Below are 22,893 nucleotides of genomic sequence, written 5' to 3' on the forward strand. Positions count from 1 at the left end.
ACCTAACAGGCAGGGAGTCTGGGTCTAGATGCAAGCCTTGAGGCAAACAGATTCCTTCCTGCTTTGGGGGCAGAGTTCCTTCATATCACTTCAGCTGCATTCCACCGCCCACTTCTGGGCCTAGGATAGGTAATCTCTGCTACCTGTCATTCCTTATCGCAGTAGGGACCTTTGATTTCTTTAGTTTAAAGTTATGAATGAGTTAGGATATTAATGATTAATGCTGCCACACACCCAGTAATTTTGTAATGCTATTCTTCTGTTTTCTCTCAATATATGAAAGCTTTGCTTTAGTCTGGTTTGGACCTGCATTTGGGGGGAGGGGGGTATACACACACTATTTAGGCACATGTCAGGGCAAAGTGCTTGTTTTATCCCTAGCAAAAGATCCCCATCCTCTCAAAGCAATGTGTTCAATGGGACACGTGGGTGGTAGTTTCACACACACTCAGGCCCCATAGACACGTGTCGTAACAATGTCCATGACCTCTAGTGTTATGAGAGAGGGAGAAAAACATTTTGCAAAGGTATAACCAACCCTGGGACAAAATAAACAGTTCCAGCCTTTGGAAGATATCCAGAAATTGCTTAAGGTTGAAGAGCAAGTGATTTGTGTAAACAGTTATGCAAGGTTCCTGGCTGCAGGAAGCCAAGAGAGCTGAACATTGCTCTTTTTTTCATTCAATGTGTTGTTAGCTACACTCTTTCTTACAGTGGCCACAGTGGTCTCATTCTCCGTCTCATAAAATCTCTCACTCTCTTGAATAGGAAGCATTTGCTGTGTGGGAGACTTGTAGCATTTTACTGCACTTGACTATGGCATTCTCTTCCCTTACTCCAGTCTTTGTAGCAATAATCTGTGTCTTGATTGGAATAATACTGAAAGGTAACAGGAAAAGCAACAGCAAAGAGCAGAACAAAACGAACAGGAAGACAGAGTCTCGCCCATGGGTGGATGAAGACTTAAAAGACAGCACCGATCTTCATGTGGATGAAGAAGGTATGCAAAAAGAAGAAAAAGAGAATAGTTCAGCATTTGTATGCTGATGTTCCTCTAGTTTGCACAGAAAGGAAAGGTGGGATCCCAGGATTAAGCCAGGTTTTGCTGTCTCAAAGTCAAGGATAGAAAAATCTGCCAATTTTGATTTCTCTTAGTTTCTCATTATTCCAGTTTTAAGTTCAGTCCCCCACATTTCTACGTAAGTTCACTTTTAAAATTTATTTTGTCCTCAAATTTGCCATTTTAGTGTACATTTCCACTAATACACTCATTTTTGTATGCAATTTTGTGAAATATGCACATTTTGCAAGCAGTTTTTCCTAGTTAACAAGTTTGTTTGTTATTTTCACAAATATAGCAATTTATATGTATGCTTTCTTCTAATAAATGCAACCCAAAATTTGGGAAAGTGTGAATTTCAATGAATAACTGCATTTTTGGTTTGCTTATTATTTCAGGAAGTGTGACTTAGGACATTTTGAAGTAAAATGCAAGTCAACTATATTTTCTTCGCCTATCGTTGCTCATGGTTTGGGAGTAATCTGTAGCTCTTAAGCAGTTCAAATCCATCTCTTGGGATGATTAAGAACACTAGTAAGAGTTACTGATAGGGTGCATTTCATTTAACATAGTAAGAACATAAGAACATAAGAAGAGCCTGCTGGATCAGGCCAGTGGCCCATCTAGTCCAGCATCCTGTTCTCACAGTGGCCAACCAGGCTTTCTCATAGACAGAACAAAGGAGAGGCAGCCTATATAGCAATGGAGTGAAGGTTATCGCATAATACTTTAAACTTCCTTTTAAATTAAGCATTAACTCACATTTTGAAAAGAGCTCAAGTCTGCCTAGAATCCACACATAACAAACCCATCAGTGAAAAAAGATGCAGAAATCATTAAACCATTCACAAGACTGATGGCATTCCTTGACAGTTATTTTAATTAATAATAATTTTAAAATTCAATTACCCAACTCTAAAAACACCTTTCCCACTTGGTGTCTTACTGGACACATGTGAAATCACAACTAGGCCTCAGATATTAGTTGTGTTTAACAGACATAATTTCCACTCAGTAGGTGTGCCTCACAGACAGAAGTGAGAAGCCTTCTTTTGTGTAATTTAAGCCCCAAACGTCAAGGCCATTGTAGTTTTAAAAAGTAACTTTTCCAAGCTCTGAGCTGCCCTCCCCAGTCGTAGCTTTCTTCAGATTTCTTGACTATTTTCTCCATTTGGGTTAATGACTGTACCAAGGTATTGATAATCCTTGACAAGTTTAATGTCCTCATCGTCAACTTTAAAGTTACAGAAATCTTCTGTTGTCATTACTTTAGCCTTTTTGATGTTCAGCTGTAATCCTACTTTTGTGCTTTCCTATTTAACTTTCATCAGCATTCGTTTCAAATCGTTACTGGTTTCTGCTAGTAGTATGGTATCATCAGCGTATCTTAAATTGTTGATATTTCTCCCTCCAATTTTCCCGCTTTTCGTATGATATGTTCTGCATATAGATTAAACAAATAGGGTGATAAAATACACCCCTGTCTCATACCCTTTCCAATTGGGAACCAGTCGGTTTCTCCATATTCTGTCCTTACAGTAGCCTCTTGTCCAGAGTATAGGTTGCACATCAGGACAATCAGATGCTGTGGCACCCCATTTCTTTTGAAGCATTCCATAGTTTTTCATGATCTACACAGTCAAAGGCTTTGCTGTAATCTATAAAGCACAGGGTGATTTCCTTCTGAAATTCCTTGCTCCGTTCCATTATCCAACATGTTTGCGATATGATCTCTGGTGCCTCTTCCCTTTCTAAATCCAGCTTGGACGTCTGGCATTTCTTGCTCCATATATGGTAAGAGCCTTTGTTGTAGAATCTTGAGCATTACTTTACTTGCATGGGATATTAAGGCAATAGTTCGATAATTACTGCATTCCCTGGGATCCCCTTTCTTTGGAATTGGGATATATATTGAATGCTTCCCGTCTGTGGGCTATTGTTTAGTTTTCCATATTTCTTGACAAACTTTTGTCAAAATTTGGACAGATTCAGTCTCAGTAGCTTGTAGCAACTCTATTGGTATGCCATCTGTTCCTGGTGATTTGTTTCTTCCAAGTATTTTAAGAGCACCTTTCACCTCATATTCTAAAATTTCTGGTTCTTCATCATATGATTCCTTTCGTGAATGAATCTGTCATCCTGGCTTCTCTTTTATAGAGTTCTTCAGTGTATTGCTTCCATCTTCCTTTTATTTCATCTCGATCAGTCAGTGTGTTCCCCTGTTGATTATTCAACATCCCTACCCTTGGTTTAAATTTCCCTTTCATTTCTCTACTTTTTTGGAATAGGGCTCTTGTTCTTCCCTTTTTGTTGTCCTCTTCTATTTCTAGACAATAACTATTGTAATAGTTCTTTGTCCCTACGTACTAGTCGCTGTATTGTTGCATTTACGGTTCTGACCGTGTTTCTACCTCTTCTTGCTTTTGCTTTCCTTCTCTCTTTAACCATTTTAAGAGTTCCGTCAGTCATCCATTGAAGTCTTTCTCTCTTTTTAACTAGAGGTATTGTCTTTCTGCCTTCTTCCCTGATAACGTCTCCGACTTCAGTCCATAGTACTTCTGGTTCTCTGTCAACTAAGTTTAAAGCCTCAAATCTGTTCCTTATTTGATCTTTATATTCTTCTGGGATGTTATTTAAATTGTGTTTTGGCATTATGATTGCTTTGTTGTTCTTCTTTAGCTTTACTCTGATTTTCGATACAACCAGTTCATGATCTGTACTGCAGTCTGCTCCTGGTCTTGTTTTCGCAGAAAGTATGAAACTTCTCCATCTTCTGCTACGAATTATATAAGCAATTTGATTCCTATATTGACCATTTGGTGATGTCCACGTGTACAGTCTTCTTTTCAGTTGTTCAAAAAAATGTGTTTGCAAGAAACAAATTATTGGCTTCACAAAATTCAATAAGTCTTTCTCCTGCTTCATTTCTGTCTCCTAAGCCCCATTTCCCCACAATTCCTAGTTCTTCTCTGTTCCCTACTTTTGCATTCCAGTCCCCCATGATTATCAGCACATCTTGATTTGGTGTGTGATCAATTTCCTCCTGTACTTCTGCGTAAAATCTCTCCAGTTCCTCTTCTTCTGCATTTGCCGTTGGAGCATAGACTTGGATGATGGTTATGTTAATAGGTTTCCCATTTAATCTCATTGATATCACTCGCTCAGACCTTGCATTGTAGCTCCTAATTGCTTTTGCTACATCACTTCTCACTATTAAAGCAACCCCATTTCTTCTTAATTTCTCATTTCCTGCATAAAATATTTTGTAGTTGTCTGATTGAAAATGTCTCATTCCCGTCCATTTTAATTCACTCAAGCCAAGTATTGTAATGTTGATACGTTCCATTTCTTGCTTGACAATTTCTAACTTTCCCTGGTTCATGCTTCTCACATTCCATGTTCCTATCATGTAAGTCGTACAACTCCGGACTCTCCTTTCGCATCTGTGCGCATGAGCCTTTGGGCTTCCTTTCAGCTTTGACCCAGCTGCATCATTAGTCACAGCACTACTCATACTTGTCCTTTGTTCTTCCCCAGTAGCTCGGTGAGTGCCTTCTGACCTGGGCTATCTCGTGTTGCATTTTGGATACTCTGTTCATAGGGTTTTCGTGGTAAGAGGTATTCAGAGGTGGTTTACGATTGCCTTCCCCTGAGTTTGGATGCATCTTAGTCTGGTGTCTCAGCTTTGAACATTCTGCCTTGGTCTAGACTACTGACGTCATTACACTTAGCTTCTTCAACACTCTCAAACCCCCTCACCACGTTAAGGTGTGCATCCTAAAGGGTGGGCAGGATGCTAGGAGTCCTAATATTTATACCACCAGCCCTGGCTGGTCCAGATACTTCATACTGCCAATCACTGGGAGTGGGGCCGCTGCAGACCATTTCCCCCTTCTGCCCTTGAACAGAGTTCTGAGGTATAAACAAGCTCTCTCAGAGGTCCAAAGAGGCCCAGGCCTCTTCCAGCTTTTAAGGCTGCTAGTCATAATAAAAAATTAAACAATGTCAGCAGACAAAAACAAAATTAGTCACCCCGGAAAAAGTGAGTGGTTTGTTTATATAATCAGCTGACATGAGAGAACATAAGAAGAGCCTGCTGGATCAGGTCTGTCTGTGATCTATCTAGTCCAGCATCCTGTTCTCACAGTGGCCAACCAGATACCTATGTGAAGCCCACAAGCAGGACACATTCATCACAATCTAACCTTTTGCTATTGGAAACAATATATTTGTATTAATATTTATTAACATTTTAAACTCCTTAATATGAAAAAAAAAATTTTTCAATAACAAAAAAAATCTTACCAAATCACATCTCTTATTTGCTTGAATTTGCAGGTCTGAGCTAACAGTGTGTGTTGCATTTCTATCTGATGCACATAAAAACAAGTTGCGAAACGGATCAAGTGCCAAAAAATTAACACGTGTCTAAATTTAAAGCCCCCTTTTCAGCTGGAGGTCCAGGCCAAATGGCCCTCCTGCTCCGCTCTGATTGGGCCTTGGATATGAGCCCAAAGGGTTCCCATAGCTCACTGGGTCCAACATACAAAAGTAAAATTCTGTACACCACAGTTAGCGCCAAGACAGTTGTTTCCACAATTTTCAAAATGCTAAAATAGGATTTTGCTGAGGTGGTTCAGGTGAGAGAGAGAATCAGAAACCTCGAAAATAACATACCTCTGAAGCAGCAGCCCATTATTTTTAGCCCACTGAACTGCTTGGATGGATTCACTAGAGTTACTTAGTGGTGTTAGTGGAAGACTGGAAAAAGTTAAGGCTTCTTCAGTTTTTGTGATTTTTGACTGCAGCTAAAGGAGACGTTCCTTAGCATCATCAGCAGATCAACAGTTTTCTAAGTGGGAAAGGGTGCAGAACATACTGGTTTAGTGTCAGGAATGTCACTGCTGCAGGTCAAGATTTGTTCTCCTATTTCTAACCTACTTACATTTTTCTTCTCTTTTAATACTATTATGATAAAACTGCTCTGCTTTGATTTGGGACTTACAGATACGAATTATTTGGCACACAATTACACCCTGATCTGCAACAGGTTGAGACACTGTTTAGTCACCAAACTAAGATTATCAGAATTTCAATGCCAGCAGCAGTCATAATAAACATAATTATACAGCCACGAGAGTGGCTATATACTATAGCAAGCATGGATTTTTCACATTCCGCAGTGTTAAATTGAAAATACCCCCATGCCATTCTGCTGCTTCTCATAAACTCATTTCAAAACAAAAGCTCACAAAATTTATAGTCCTGAACTCAGAAAAACTTGTTTAACAACCCTCTATATTTTCATGGCGATATACAAGACAGTCAGAGAGAATCAAGAGTTCAAAATCTAAACGAAGAGGAAAAAATCCAGACCCCTGTTGGACTTTTCTGTCAGTGGTCTCATAGTTTGTTGAAATTAACTAAAAATCAGCCATGTTCACAGAGTACTGTTCCTGTAATCCTATTACTGACCTTGCCCCATACTCTGACCTTTATCTTCTGCAATTTAAAAGTAAAAAATAATAATACATGGCTGATTTTTATTTAAGAAAATTAACCTTGGAGTCTATTGTAGCGCAGCCATGATCAGTAAGAACTAACTGTCAGTGTTCTAAAAGCCAGAATAACAGCTGTTTGGTTTAGCTAATCACAGGGCCACACTCATGCCAGACATTTATTCTTCAATGTCCTCAAAGGATTCTTTGGGGGAAGCTATGACTGGTTAAAGAATCCTGGAAAGTGTAAGTCTGGTCTTCTGCTCCCTAGTACATTCACTATACCTGCCCAATTTCCTTGCTTTTTAAAGTTTGTCAGAAATATCTGTTGGCTACATGTATGTTCTTAAACCACAAGGATTTTTTGCCTATTAGAGCTTGGAAGATTACTTTTAAAAAGTAATAAATTACAGTTACAATTACATGGCCCAAAAAGTAGTAATTACCATTACAGATACAATTGCTCTGAAAGTAACTGATTACTTTACTCTTTCTCAAAAGTAATCACTACAATTACAGTTAAAAAAAACAACACCTACAAGGTGCTGGCCTTGGCTGCTGCACATCTAAGTAGCCTAAAACAACATTAAAAATAAACACAAACATACAAAGGTAGTAGAATAGTTTTTTTTATCCATGATAGCAGTGGTGGTCTCTCCGCTGGTAAGGGAGGTATGGAGGGAGGCAGAGGCCACTACTCAGAACTTTGCACTTCAGACCAAGTGCAACACTCCCCACTCAGCCAGCAAGCATAATCTCCCTCACTTAACCACCTCCCAGATAGGATTGCCAGGTTCGATCCCTGAGACTGATCCTGTATCTTTAGAAGAAGAGAAAGTCAGCCAAGTGCAGGTGTTCTTGCAACCCTGTAATGAGCAAAACCACAAGGTGGAATTCTCCCTTCCCTCTGCACAACTTTTAAAGATACAAAAGACCTCTTGGAGGCTGGGCCTGGCAACCAAGAGGTCTTTTGTATCTTTAAAAGTTGTGCTGGGGGAAAGGGAGGATTCCACCTTGTAGTTTTTCCTGTTACAGGGTTGCAAGAACATCTGCACTTGGCTGACTTTCTCTTCTAAAGATACAGGCTCAGTCTCAGGGATTGAACCTGGCAACCCTACTCCCGGACCCTGCCCTACCCCCAACTAAGGGACACTCACCCAAGCAAACATCTTCCCCTGAGATGCAAAAGAGTTAAAACACTGCAAATGCAGCACAGTAGCCAGAGAGAGTGGTGGAGGTCACTTAGTGTGCCAAGTGCCAAAACAGTGTTCACACACACACATTGTCATTTTTTCCTCCACAGTTCTTTATCTCCATTTTGCTGCTGCCTCCTTCTCTTCCTTTATCCATGTTCTTGCCCTCCGGCTCCTTTTTACCTCCACTCCATTCTTCACCACCACCATCCATATTTTTAAACAATTGTTTTTTCCATTCCACCTTGTCTCACTCTCCACCTCCTCCCTCGTCACCTCCTACCCACCCACAGAGCATGAGGAAAGAGCGACATTGCACAGAAGCCCAGTTTGAGGCACATGATTTTCATCCACAAATCAGAGGAGCAGAAGACTTCCCCTGCTCCCCCCCCCAAGTAATGCCCAAAAGTAGTTCTGGAAACGTTACAATTACTCCACAAAAGTAGTGAAATTACTCCTAGTTCTATTACAATCAAAATGTAAAGGAATTACTCACTCGTTCCTCAAAAAAGTAATGAATTACAAGTAATTAATTACTTGTAACAAATTACTTCCAAGCTCTGCTATTAGTGAATTACTTTTACCTTGGAATGAAAGAAACATGGGACTTAACGAATGCCTCTTCTTACAGTAAAGCCATTAATCTCATAGATAGGATACATAGTTAAAATATAGTGTGATGCCAGTAATTGAATTTAAAACATTTACTGTAGCTGGATACTCTTTTTGTACTAATTAAGACCAGCCTATAGTCACATTGAATATTAACCATTTTCAATTAGGCAATTTTTTTAGCAGGTGTAATATCACTCTTAAAATGAGTGAAAAGCAATGTTCCATCAAGACAAGAATAAGAGTTACCTTGTTGGATCAGATCAAAGGTGCATCTGATCCAGTATTCTCTTTCTAGCAGTGGACAGCCAGATGTCTTTGAGCACTTACAAGTAGGTCATGAAGATGGTCTCTGCCCACAGTTGTTTGTCACTAGCATCTGTAATTCAGAGGTGTGTGGGTAGTAATTATATGGTTTAGTCACTAGGTGGCACTGGTCATAGCTGTGTCTGGGTGAAGTCAGGTATTTTCTGTTGCTGTTCTCTTCTTGTTGGAAAGGGTTATAAAGTCCAACAGAGCTGTGTGCTCGACAGTGCGATCCTATGCATATCTACTCAGTCAGAAACCACACTGACTTCAATGGAACTGACTCCCGGGTAAGTGTATATAAGAGGGGAACCACTGGCCCTCCAGATGTTATTGGACTACAACTGTCATTATCCCTCAGCAATGACCATGCTAATGGAAGCTGGAGTCCAACATATCGTGGGGGGGGGAGCTATAAGATTTCAGCCACTGTATATAGGATAGCAACCTGAAGTATTGATTAAAAGGAGTCAAGAAGGTTAAGGCTGCAAATCCCATGCACACTTACCTGGGAGTAAGTAAACCTGAACTCTATGGGACCTACTTCCCAAGAAAATATATATAGGGCTGGGCTGCCCATCTCTGTTGGATTGTGGGCATTCCAGCCTGTAATTAAATCACCCTACAAACCAGAACATTTAAAAATGCAGATCTCTTTCTTATTGTGACAAAACAGATCCAATAAGGTCTAAACTTTAGACTAGTTAATGCCAGCTACTAGTATTAAATTTGCATTATATGTGCCACTCCATTTCATAACTGATTTTAATGTATTTCAAATAGCTTACACATTCATGAAGATATCTTTCTAATATTTTACTGATTTTGCAGTGGCGCTGGAAAGAGTGTTTATGCAGCAGACTAGCTTTCAATGATTTTATAAGGAATCAACATCAGAATTTCAACTCTATCACTAAAGTTTGCATTATTAGAAAATATAACTCATGGATATTATTTTTATCATCATCATCCAAGATTGTTTGATCCAGCACTATCACTTGAGGTTCAGGTGTTCTTGGTAGCTAGGAGTGCCTATTTCTAGCTCCAGGCCCCTTTTGGACAGTGATGACTTGGTTGCTGTACACGATGTTCTGGTAACTTCCAAATTGGATTATTGCAATGTGCTCTACATGGGGCTGCTCTTGAAGACAACTCCAAATCTTCAAAATGCAAAAGCCAGATGACTGGTTAAGGTTACCTTTAGAACTTGTATAACCCCTGCTTAAAAACAGTTACATTGGTTGCCAGTTTGTTCCCAGGCTCAATCCAAGGTGCTCATGTTAGTTTTAAAAACCCAAATATCTGAAAGACTGCCTCTTCCCAGCACACTCTCTCAGGTGTTCAGATCTTCATATCACTGAGTAGTGGATGGTGGGTGTTTATCCTTCCAAGGAAATTCTAACTTCTGGCTGTCAGTGCAGTAAACCCTCCAGAGTGTCAAGATCAGCAAAGGGGGCCATCTTGGTAGTTCTATTGCCTCAGACGTTCTCGGGGTGGTGTCCTGGGAGAAGGCATTCTCTGTGAAAGCCCCTAAGTTGTGGAATTCTCTCCCCACAGAGGTGTATCTGGCACCTTCTTTATATAGCTTTCATCATATGCTAAAGACACACCTCTTTGCTCTCTTTGACAATTGATCTATGTATTTCCAAGACCCACCCTATTCCTGTTACTGTGCTTTGTCTTAACTGTTTTTAATGCTGAATATTAGATTGTTGTAACCCGCCCTGGGCCTGATGAAGAAGAGTGGGGGTAATCAACTGAATTATTTCTATTATTAGTATTATTCCTATTGTTTATTCTTTTGCTTCCTGGAACTCCAAATAATCATCACAACCTACAAGCACTGATCCTCAGACTCCTCACACACAATCATATATACCTTCATCTCTGCAAAATCTCCAGGTACTGACTATACACTTGTTGTTGTTGTTATGTGCCTTCAAGTCGATTAAGACTTATGGCAACCCTAAGAACATAAGAACATAAGAAGAGCCTGCTGGATCAGGCCAGTGGCCCATCTAGTCCAGCATCCTGTTCTCACAGTGGCCAACCAGGTGCCTGGGGGAAGCCCACAAGCAGGACCCGAGTGCAAGAACACTCTCCCCTCCTGAGGCTTCCAGCAACTGGTTTTCAGAAGCATGCTGCCTCTGACTAGGGTGGCAGAGCACAGCCATTACAGCTAGTAGCCATTGATAGCCCTGTCCTCCATGAATTTGTCTAATCTTCTTTTAAAGCCATCCAAGCTGGTGGCCATTACTGCATCTTGTGGGAGCAAATTCCATAGTTTAACTATGCGCTGAGTAAAGAAGTACTTCCTTTTGTCTGTCCTGAATCTTCCAACATTCAGCTTCTTTGAATGTCCACGAGTTCTAGTATTATGAGAGAGGGAGAAGAACTTTTCTCTATCCACTTTCTCAATGCCATGCATAATTTTATACACTTCTATCATGTCTCCTCTGACCCGCCTTTTCTCTAAACTAAAAAGCCCCAAATGCTGCAACCTTTCCTCGTAAGGGAGTCGCTCCATCCCCTTGATCATTCTGGTTGCCCTCTTCTGAACCTTTTCCAACTCTATAATATCCTTTTTGAGATGAGGCGACCAGAACTGTACACAGTATTCCAAATGTGGCCGCACCATAGATTTATACAACGGCATTATGATATCGTCTGTTTTATTTTCAATACCTTTCCTAATTATCGCTAGCATGGAATTTGCCTTTTTCACAGCTGCCGCACACTGGGTCGACATTTTCATCGTGCTGTCCACTACAACCCCGAGGTCTCTCTCCTGGTCGGTCACCGCCAGTTCAGACCCCATGAGCGTATATGTGAAATTCAGATTTTTTGCTCCAATATGCATAATTTTACACTTGTTTATATTGAATTGCATTTGCCATTTTTCCGCCCATTCACTCAGTTTGGAGAGGTCTTTTTGGAGCTCTTCGCAATCCTTTTTTGTTTTAACAACCCTGAACAATTTAGTGTCGTCAGCAAACTTGGCCACTTCACTGCTCACTCCTAATTCTAGGTCATTAATGAACAAGTTGAAAAGTACAGGTCCCAATACCGATCCTTGAGGGACTCCACTTTCTACAGCCCTCCATTGGGAGAACTGTCCATTTATTCCTACTCTCTGCTTTCTGCTTCTTAACCAATTCCTTATCCACAAGAGGACCTCTCCTCTTATTCCATGACTGCTAAGCTTCCTCAGAAGCCTTTGGTGAGGTACCTTGTCAAACGCTTTTTGAAAGTCTAAGTACACTATGTCCACTGGATCACCTCTATCTATATGCTTGTTGACACTCTCAAAGAATTCTAATAGGTTACTGAGACAGGACTTCCCCTTGCAGAAGCCATGCTGGCTCTGCTTCAGCAAGGCTTGTTCTTCTATGTGCTTAGTTAATCTAGCTTTAATCATACTTTCTACCAGTTTCCCAGGGACAGAAGTTAAGCTAACTGGCCTGTAATATCCAGGATCCCCTCTGGATCCCTTTTTGAAGATTGGCGTTACATTTGCCACTTTCCAGTCCTCAGGCACGGAGGAGGACCCAAGGGACAAGTTACATATTTTAGTTAGCAGATCAGCAATTTCACATTTGAGTTCTTTGAGAACTCTCGGGTGGATGCCATCCGGGCCCGGTGATTTGTCAGTTTTTATATTGTCCATTAAGCTTAGAACTTCCTCTCTCATTACCACTATTTGTCTCAGTTCCTCAGAATCCCTTCCTGCAAATGTTAGTTCAGGTTCAGGGATGTGCCCTATATCTTCCACTGTGAAGACAGATGCAAAGAATTCATTTAGCTTCTCTGCAATCTCCTTATCGTTCTTTAGTACACCTTTGACTCCCTTATCATCCAAGGGTCCAATCGTCTCCCTAGATGGTCTCCTGCTTTGAATGTATTTATAGAATTTTTTGTTGTTGATTTTTATGTTCTTAGCAATGTGCTCCTCAAATTCTTTTTTAGCATCCCTTATTGTCTTCTTGCATTTCTTTTGCCAGAGTTTGTGTTCTTTTTTATTTTCTTCATTCGGACAAGACTTCCATTTTTTGAAGGAAGAATTTTTGCCTCTAAGAGCTTCCTTGACTTTGCTCGTTAACCATGCTGGCATCTTCTTGGCCCTGGTGGTACCTTTTCTGATCTGCGGTATGCACTCCAGTTGAGCTTCTAATATAGTGTTTTTAAACAACTTCCAAGCATTTTCGAGTGATGTGACCCTCTGGACTTTGTTTTTCAGCTTTCTTTTTACCAATCCCCTCATTTTTGTGAAGTTTCCTCTTTTGAAGTCAAATGTGACTGTGTTGGATTTTCTTGGCAATTGGCCAGTTACATGTATGTTGAATTTAATAGCACTGTGGTCACTGCTCCCAATCGGTTCAACAACACTTACATCTCGCACCAGGTCCCGGTCTCCACTGAGGATTAAGTCCAGGGTTGCCGTCCCTCTGGTCAGTTCCATGACCAACTGGTCTAGGGAATAGTCATTTAGAATATCTAGAAACTTTGCTTCTTTGTCATGACTGGAACACATATGCAGCCAGTCTATGTCTGGGTAGTTGAAGTCACCCATTACTACCACATTTCCTAGTTTGGATGCTTCCTCAATTTCATATCTCATCTCAAGGTCTCCCTGAGCATTTTGATCAGGGGGACGATAGATCGTTCCCAGTATTAAGTCCCTCCTGGGGCATGGTATCACCACCCACAACGATTCTGTGGAGGAGTCTGCCTCTTTTGGGGTTTCGAGCTTGCTGGATTCAATGCCTTCTTTCACGTATAGAGCGACTCTGCCACCAATACGTCCTTCCCTGTCCTTCCGATATAGTTTATATCCAGGGATAACCGTATCCCACTGGTTTTCTCCATTCCACCAGGTCTCCATTATGCTCACTATATCAATGCTCTCCTCTAAGACCAAGCACTCCAGTTCTCCCATCTTGGTTCACAGGCTCCTAGCATTAGCGTACAGGCACTTGTAAGCAGTGTCTCTCTTCAAGTGTCTTTGGCACTTGTGGTTAGGCCTGTGGTAATTTTGCTCTTCTGAATTTATATCCTGTGCCCCTGCTCTCACAATGCCTACTTCTAGGCCTATCCCTTTTAAAATTTCATCATTTCTTTGGTTTTTATCCCAGGGGAGAGGTTTATTCCGAACCGGACCTTTCTCAGCTCCTGTCGGGTTTCCCCCCTCAGTCAGTTTAAAAGCTGCTCTGCCACCTTTTTAATAAAAAAAACTATGAATCAGTGACCTCCAAGAGCATCTGTCGTGAGCCACCCTGTTCAGATCTTGTAAGTTCAGGTCTGTGGCTTCCTTTAGGGAATCAAGCCATCTCTTGTTTGGCCTTCCTCTTTTTCTACTCGCTGCTGTTTTTCCTAGCATTATTGTCTTTTCTAGTGAATCATGTCTTCTCATAATGAGAAGTCCGAAGTATGATAACCTCAGCATGGCCCAGAGAGAGTCCTAAGAGCTGGATAGAGAGGGCCAGAGGGCTGCATTCAGCCCCTGAACCTGAGGTTCCCCATCCCTGGCATAGAGCAGCAAAAGTGTGCGAGAGAATCTGGGCAGGAAAGGGAAAATATAGATGATAATGTTGTGCTGAAGAACTGTATATACTTTGCAGAAGAAGAAGCTTATAAGACACATGAAAAGAGGGTTGCAGCCTGGGAAAACATTACTAACAGAAAGCATCAGCTACATACAGCGGCCATGGGACTGTGAAAAATGACCAGGATAAAATGTTTCAAGCCAGGATCCAAAACTGGCTTATTTCTTCTAAGCCCCGCCCCAAATAAAGTTGGTATATTAGTGATAAGGGACATATGAGGAAGCTGACTTTTACTAAGGCAGACCATTGGTTCATCTTGGTCAGTATTATCTACACTGACTGGCAGTGGTTCTCCAGGGTTTCGACAGGGGCCTTCCCAGCGTACTTGGACGTGCCAGGAATTGAAACTGGGAGGACCTAACGCATGCTGGATTAAGCTTTCCCCCCAAAGATGAAAGGACCATGTGAAAAGATAATAGCAATTATTTCTTACAGTCAAGGTTCTGCAAATCTCAGTAAAAGAAAGCTGTTCACAAGAGTTTCCTTTTCCAGCATGCAAATTAAACATGATTTTAATACTGTCAACATCTAGGAATTGTCTTTTTCCATGGGAACCATTTTGACTGACATACTTTACACTGGTATGTATCAAACATGTTTATCTCCATTTTCACTCGGTAAGTTAAGCAAATCTCTTCCCCCCTCTAGATGATGGTGGTGAATGGCAGGGCTTAGATGACAACATTGCTCATGTCCCTTTTTCAACTGAGCGATACGCTGAAGAAGACATGATGAATAGATCAAAGGATTTTTATGAGCTTCTCAATAAGAGACGATCTGTCAGGTTTATAAGCGACGAGCCGGTTCCAAGAGAGATCATTGACAATGTGATTAAAACAGCAGGTACTGCACTGTATGAATGGGTTCCTTGGGAACAAAACAAAAACTTCGGGGAGCCATTCTAGAATCTTGTCAGCTTTAGCAGCAATTTGGCAAATGTATCAAAGTGATATGGAATGATGCCTGCAATAGGAATCAGTAATATAGTGAAGAAGGGCGTGGTCAACAGTGTCATAATTTACAGCTGATTTCGGTGCTCCTCAAAGGATACTCTCCCAACTTTCTAGACAACTGTGTACATGTTCTTACAGTATGCTGGTGATATGAGACACTTTGCATGCAGCCAGGGAAATGTGAGAAGCTGTGGACCATGTAGGAAGAGCCACCACCCAGAAATTGGGACGACACTGGCATTAGATCAGGGATAGGGAATCTGTGGCCCTACAGATGTTGATCCTTGAAGATTGGTCATGGTGGGAGCTGGACTCCAACAACATTTGGAGGGCCACAGGTTTCCCTTCTCTGCTCCAGAGCCTAGGGTGGGTATGAACATCTCAGGTTGCACTTCAGTATTGGGTTACAAATCAGAACTTGTCTCTTCTACTCACAGACATCTTTCTTCCTCCCCACCGCAGTTAAAAAAAACCCAAAGAGTTTGAAGAAGTAGGGTGAGATCTCATGGGTGTCTTATGGTTTAAGTTTCTTTAGCAGCTGTCTTTAATATGAGGATTTATTTTATTTAATTAAAGGAACATCTCCCAGTGGGGCACACACTGAGCCTTGGACCTTTGTAGTAGTGCAAGATGCAGAAGTAAAACACAAGATCCGCGAGATCATTGAAGATGAGGAAGAAATAAACTACAAGAAAAGAATGGGAGACAGATGGGTTAATGACTTGAGAAGACTGAGGTACCATTACCAGTGATGCTGACTGCTCCAGGCATCTTATACAACTTAAAGATGGTTACTGTTAGTTTGTTTAGGTAGGCCTGGAATCAAAACGTGCATGAGATCTACCTTGGACAAGATATTATAAAAATATCTGGGCACAATTCAATGTGCTGGTTTTAATTTCCAAAGCCCTAAAAGTCTTAGGAACAGGATACGTCAAGGAGCATCTTTTTCCAGGACACAAACTTTCCAGGAATTAAGATCCTCATCTAAGGCCCTTCTAATTTCTAGATAGTGGCATAAAGTCCAAAAGGGTATTGTGTTGGCCATCTTTGAGTGTTTTTCTAAACTTGGAATGTTATATGTGAAGGAAGGCCAAGGGTACAAATGCACTAGCTCCAACTCATCCCTGTACCCATTGCCCTCCATGAGTTGAAGGGTGGCTATCTGAAATGGGGAGTCTCCTGTACTTGTTGAACCTCCCTGCACAATGTAGAACCCTGATTGTTCTACATTGTGTAGGGAGCATTAATAACTAGAAGAAGGTTGTTCTTCAGCTCATGGAGGATGACGGGGATGGGGCAAAGGATTTCTATGCCCCAGTGACCTATGGAATTCCTGGATTCGAAAAATTACTGAAGAGGGCTAGTGCAAGGCAGCAACTGTGAGTCCAAGTCTGATTTCAAAGGAAGATTTATGCATCAGCCACTTATATTTTGATGGGACTTAGCCATATATAAATGGTTACTGGAACACAGCTCAAAAGGACATACTCCAAATCTATGTTTTATTTTTATGTGACTGATTACATTTTTATTATTTTTAATATACAATAGAGACTATTGTCTGAAGAGCAGCATATATATTATCTAAAAATAAATATCAGAGAAGTGAATGAATTTGTGTTTTACAAAAATGGCACCCAAGTTTTTAAAAACAGACTAGATTTCCAGATTAGATTAGGCACCTCTGTAACGAACATTGAGAGGTTTCCCATCCTTTAAAAACACTTGTTTCATTGTTTAAATATGAATTTAACCCATATCCCATTTTTAACACATTATTTTTGCTTTCTGAAGCGAAACAGAAGCTCAAGGGAACATCTTCAAGCTGAGAAAGGGAACTATTCTAATTATATCAGATTTTGGGGGGCACTATACAAATATTAATCAATCCTTCTCCATGCTTTTTTGAACTAGAAATGTTTATATTCCTATTCCACCTTTCTGTTCATCAAGGCACCCACTAGGACAGCTAAAACCAAGAGGAACAATAGAAGCAAAATGCCAGCTGGGTGTAGGTCCAATCCAAAGGTAGAAACACGCTCACTGTTCTGCTGGTCCCAGTGTGTCGCCACCTCTCTCTTTTGAAAACAGAGCATGCAGCGCTAATCCAAACCCGCCCCTTTTTACTGTAAAACCTGGTGGGAGCAGCTTGAGTGCGGGTTTTTTTAATTCAGCTTCAAAAAGATTTTGCAACTCATCAGCAGATCAACCCATTTCCCCTCCAAGTATGGTTAATGGAAACGCTTTGTTGTAGGCAACTAGTGTGCTTACAGCCCAAGACTCTGAGCACACGCTTAGAACACTCTTCTCCAGAAAAATGGCAAATGCTGTAGCCTGGCAGCTCTGAATAAAAGGTTTGGGGTTTTTGTTTTTGGCTTTGGTAGAAGGATTTCATTCGGTGTTGTTGTTTTTTAAACAGATGGATAACGAATATAGAGAGAGAGATGCGGCACAAAGTAAAGTTAGCCAATGCAAATATGTTATATGGGACTAAAGATTAAATATCTTTTTAAAAATATGCTTTTCTAGGACAAACTGGATCAAAGAATACTTGGATACAGCTCCCTACCTGATTCTTATTTTCAAGCAGGTGTATGGAATGCTTCCAGATGGAAAAAAGAAAACCCACTACTACAATGAGATCAGTGTTTCTATTGCCTGTGGCATTCTCCTCGCTGCACTCCAGGTATGCTTGCAATTTGAGTAAATGCAAGACTGGGATGAAACATAAGAAACTTGCAGCAGTTATTCAAGACAGTAGCCTCTAGGTAGCCAGCACAAACTTTCACCCATCTGGAAACTGTGTTCTGGGCCACACCGGCTAAGGTGGGAAAGGCAGAAAGGATTTTTACATATTCTCAAGTAACCTAGGGCAGATGGGAGAATTCCAGAGTTACTTCTAGGCAATCTCTTTAGTGAGCAATCAGGAGGGGAGAGTGTTCTTGCACTCGGGTCCTGCTTGCGGGCTTCCCCCAGGGACCTGGTTGTCCACTGTGAGAACAGGATGCTGGACTAGATGGGCCACTGGCCTGATCCAGCAGGCTCTTCTTATGTTCTTATGTTCTTTGATTGCACAATATTTGCAGGAAGTTACACAACATTGGCTATTTATTGAGCATTTCTGATTGATTTGCAAGGAGGTTAGATGACATTGCCACACATTTCCCCCCAAAACAAATTCAAAAGTGTGATGGAAACTTCTGGTGCAGAACTGTATGGAAGCTAGCTATACTTAACGCTGATTAGCATTAGTGATATGTAGTAGGTAATTTTTTATAATTAAGAATCTGTTAGTATATGTTGCTGTTTAAGATGATGTAAATATATCTAAATATAATGTAAATATGTCTATTTTAAATATATTATGTATCCTGGTACTTATTTTTAAGTCTAATGGAGACTTGAAAAATGTAGGCACCTAGGACGTTTATAGAGCACAGGTAAGGAAGATGATGAATGCTGTTCCTACAGTGTTTCAGTGTATCTCTCCTCTGCTTTATTTTAGAATGTGGGTTTGGTGACAGTTACCTCTTCACCCCTGAATTGTGGCCCACGCCTAAGGGTGCTGCTTGAGCGTCCAGTGAACGAAAAGCTACTCTTGCTCTTGCCAGTCGGTTACCCCAGAAAAGATGCTACCGTGCCAGACTTGACACGCAAGCCACTGGAAGACATTATGGTGGTTATATAAACATGAAGCAGTTGGGAGGAGACCCTGGAAAATGTGTCGCTGTTGAGAGTTGTCTGCAGAATGTTCCTTTCCCTTGGCCATTTACATTGAGGCCCCTTCAAACATGCAGCAGCCTCTCCCACACAAGTTCAGGTGCCCCCACAATCACATGGATCATACTGTATTTCTGTGCTGAATGTACATAACTGGTCACATGTTGTTGCTACTATTCTCATAAGAACACGTAACTGGGTATGTGGTTTGTGTGCAGCATCCACCACACACTCAAAGTTGTGGTTAAGCTCAAAGGCATCCACTTAGAGAGGCTACAGTATGTCTGAATTGGTGCATAGTCTATACACTCTTCTCCTTTTCTCTCCCTCCTTAGCTACATTTTATGTGTATCTCTCCAGCTTTTTCTATCTAGACACCTTCAAAGCCCCAATAATGACAACAGGTGCACTCATTAATAACAGTAAGCAATCAGAATAAGTAAAGTGGATAAGGACTAGTTAATTGATGAGCATTACTCATTACTCCAAGAGCAAATATGCAGTGGCATCTCAATGACTTTCATCACATTAATTTCCACAGCTACCTGATCTGGGCCTGGTAACCAAGAGGTCTTCTGTATCTTTCAAAGTTGGGCAGGGGGAAGGCAGAATTCCACCTTGTGGTTTTTCCCATTACAGAGTTGCAAGAACAGCTGCACTTGGCTGACTTTCTCTTCTCCTAAAGATACAGGATCAGTCTCAGGCCATGAACCTGGCAACCTTATAATGCAAACAAAGAATCAAAATGCCATTTTACCTTATTTCTAAAATATGGATTTTATCACATGCTTCCTCACAGCAGCATGGCATGAAAATCAGGAAATCATTCTATAGTGGATTGCACCTCCCCACTAACCTGAGCACTCTAGCCAAAGAGGTGGTTCTCTTCCAGTCTCCCAAACAGGGTTGACATTCCTCCAGGCCTCTCCCTGTTTCTTAACTTGGTGGTGGCAATTGGGTGCAATTGCAACTAAAAAACACTGGTCTAGCTAGCTAGTGCTGTTGCTGGTGCAAATCATTTTACCTCCTCCACAATCCAACATCCAATGCGATGTTGGCCCAACAGCTATTGACAGCAGAGACTGGTGGCTACAATGTCTGTGTGGCAGTGAATCCTCTCCAAGTTCTAATCCAAACTTTCAAGAAGCTGTCCAAGGTGCTCCTTGAAAGTTTGGACTAAAATCTGGGATGGATTCATTGTCCCACTGACATTGAATCCACCAGTCTTCACTGCCTATTGAGTTAATATTTATTTCTCAATCCGTTTAGAGGCTTTTTGTTAAGTGGTGCATATATCTTGTTAAATAAAGAAATTTAAAAAAATTATCCTATCTTTCCTCCAAGGAGCTCATGGTAGTGTCCATGATTCTCCTCCTCCCACCCTGTGAGGTGAGATAGACTGAGAGATAATGGCTGGCTCAGTGAGCTTTGAAAAAGTGGGGACTTGAACCCAGGTCTCCCCATTCTTACTCTGACATCCCAACCACTACACCACACTGAAGTGAAAGCTGAATCAGTGGCTTCCAGCTTCCCATCCCCACACTTACATGTAGCCATTCCTCTAGGTCTCCACTGTTTCCTCATAGATTTTATATAGATACTGTTAAATCCACCCAGCCTGGAGCTCTCACGTAGTACATGTAACTTGATGAAGCTGTCTGAGCAACATACAGGCTGAGAATGGCTAGCAGAGGTCTGTTTGCATTTTAGGTATTCATAATGCCACACAGAGCATAGGTGATGTATCACATAATTCTGCAGTGGCTACAGTGACAAATGAGTGCATGGATTCCTTGGTTTTAACTTTGTTGAAGGTCAGAATGTATTCAGGGAGCAGGGAACTAGAACATACTCAGGGGCATCATAATTAGAAAGGTAGCTTGCCTCCCCAAATATGTTTAGAAAAGCAACTTTTGCTTACCATGTTAGTCAAGTTTTTCCCCCCTGACAAAATACAGATGATAGATTGATTGATTTCTTACTTGCCCTTCACTCCAAGGTTCCTGAGTGGGTTGCAACAATTTAAAATTCATTATTAAGAGCAGTTTAAAATAAATAAAAATCACAGGAATAGGGTGGGTCCTGAAAGCACATATCTCAGGTGTCAAAAGTCAGAGTAAAGAGGTGCATCTTTAGCGTACAATGGAAACTACAATAAAAGTGCCAGACAAACCTCTGCGGGATGGGAATCCTGCAGCCTAGCAGCATGCCATCCTAGAGAATGCCATCTCCCAGGCCATCATTCCCTGAACTTCTGAGGATGGTAGAGCTACAAAGAGGGCCCCCTCTGCTGATCTTGACACCCTAGAGGGTCTGGAGGGTTCCGGCAGTGACAGCCAGAAATAATAATTTCCTTGGAAGAATAAACACCCACCATCCACTACTCAGTGGTCTGAAGATTTCACTGCTTTTTCTACATTTGAAAGTACAGCTTATAGCTGTCAGTCTTGTTTGGATACCTGCTTTGGACATGTGGATTCCTTATTGTTAATGTCAGCTGATGTTTCTTTTTCTTATATATTTGCTAAAAAAAATTTTTTAAAATAAGATATGATAATTTCCTTTTAGCACAATCTATCTTTTGCCAGTAGTTACAGTATATTTTTGCTTGTTCCTTTCTTTTTATTCTCATGTGCAAGGAGTAGGGATGGACAAACCTATCAATTCTGGTTCTCTAAATTTCTCATTTTTCTAATCTTAAATTCAGTCCTCCACATTTCCACAGCAATCTGCGATTTTTTATTTAAAAAATCCTCTTTAAAATTCATCAGCATCTTAGTGCAAATGTCTCCTAAGAAACACATTTTTCTGTGTAGTGTTGCCTAACATACACATATTTGCAAGGAATTTTACCTTGTAATGATGCTTTTTTGTATGCTATTTTCAATACCATATATGTTTGTATGCACATTTTACTTAATATATGCATGTTTGTACATATTGTTTGGTTAGACAGCTGCATCACAAAATTCAGGTGTGTGTGATTTTCGTAGGATAGCTGTGTTTCAGTTCATGTATTGGTTTCAGGAGGGAGAGTCACTCAGATACTTTAGTTCAGGTTCTTCTCTGGTCTTTGTAATTATGAATTCTTCTGCTGTGACAGGAGAAGGGGAGCAGCCAAGCCAAGGTACTAAAGATGGGGAGGGGCAGGATGCACACTGGTGGCTTTAAAAGAACTGTAATGGATAAACTCCATATAATCTTTGGACAACCATTTTGAAAAGATTTCTGTAAGCAGAAGTGAAAAGAAAATCTCTTCACATGTCACATTTCTCTGGAATGGCTTGCTGAACAAGGTAGAATGCAGAAATGCTGGTGCAAGGAGAACGTGGATATTAGCAACAATCTAGCTCCAATAGTGAGTCCCAATGTGATTTCATCATGAAATAGCAAGATTTAAGCACTATAGGATGATGCTGTGTGATAAATGGTTTCCTTACCCTAAGAGAAATCATGTCAAAGTAGAAACCTGTCTGCTTTTGACAAATGATGATATAGTCTTTTATTTTCTTTTAAATGGCATCTTTTATTGTAAAAAGCTGATGTGATATCAGTAACTAAATGGCTAACTTAGTTTAGATAAAACAAAATGAGGGGAACCCCAATTTTGGTTAAGCACCAAGGCAAAAAATATTATCTGCATGTTCTAAACATTTCATGTGCATACATGCGGTTCCAAAATCAATTTTAAAATCATTACAGGGTGCAAGGCAATATTGAGGCATACATGTAAATATTTAACAGAAATTCAGTGCAAATTATTTCTGAAGTCTGAGTGGAAAAGCTACACTCCGTTCCTCTGGAAGGCTTTCCACTAATTCCCAGATGTGTGGCTGTGTGTGGTTATTATTTCTTGTGAGAATGGTAAAACACCGTGGAAAATTCCTGTGGCAAACCAGGAATAATTTATTAATTACAAACCCTGTAGAAGCATCCAGAGCAAAG

General features: G+C 40.8%; 1 protein-coding gene and 1 long non-coding RNA gene across 2 annotated transcripts in view; one reads left to right on the forward strand and one right to left on the reverse strand.

Annotated features, from left to right (window-relative positions):
- Positions 1-787: 787 nt before the first annotated feature.
- On the forward strand, positions 788-21,394 carry IYD (iodotyrosine deiodinase). The gene is made up of 5 exons (XM_061624107.1): positions 788-1,000; positions 14,921-15,115; positions 15,802-15,961; positions 17,758-17,914; positions 18,734-21,394. Exons 1-5 carry the CDS (start codon positions 817-819, stop codon positions 18,914-18,916), a joined length of 879 nt encoding a protein of 292 aa, XP_061480091.1. The 5' UTR covers positions 788-816; the 3' UTR covers positions 18,917-21,394.
- The window catches only part of LOC133383432 (uncharacterized), an 83,892-nt gene continuing 69,698 nt past the window's right edge, over positions 8,700-22,893 (reverse strand). The window contains exon 3 of the long non-coding RNA XR_009762288.1: positions 8,700-8,742. This is a non-coding gene — a long non-coding RNA (uncharacterized LOC133383432). The remainder of the gene's footprint in view (positions 8,743-22,893) is intronic.

This window comes from Rhineura floridana, chromosome 4 (genome assembly GCF_030035675.1).
Source record: "Rhineura floridana isolate rRhiFlo1 chromosome 4, rRhiFlo1.hap2, whole genome shotgun sequence".
In the NCBI taxonomy this organism is placed as follows: Eukaryota; Metazoa; Chordata; class Lepidosauria; order Squamata; family Rhineuridae; genus Rhineura; species Rhineura floridana.

Bases quoted from the DNA above. Each gene is read 5' to 3' on its own strand.
- IYD (XM_061624107.1), top strand. From the start codon at position 817: ATGGCATTCTCTTCCCTTACTCCAGTCTTTGTAGCAATAATCTGTGTC. The intron at 1,001-14,920 runs GTATGCAAAAAG...TCCCCCCTCTAG, and splicing joins TCTTCATGTGGATGAAGAAG to ATGATGGTGGTGAATGGCAG. The intron at 15,116-15,801 runs GTACTGCACTGT...ATTTAATTAAAG, and splicing joins CAATGTGATTAAAACAGCAG to GAACATCTCCCAGTGGGGCA.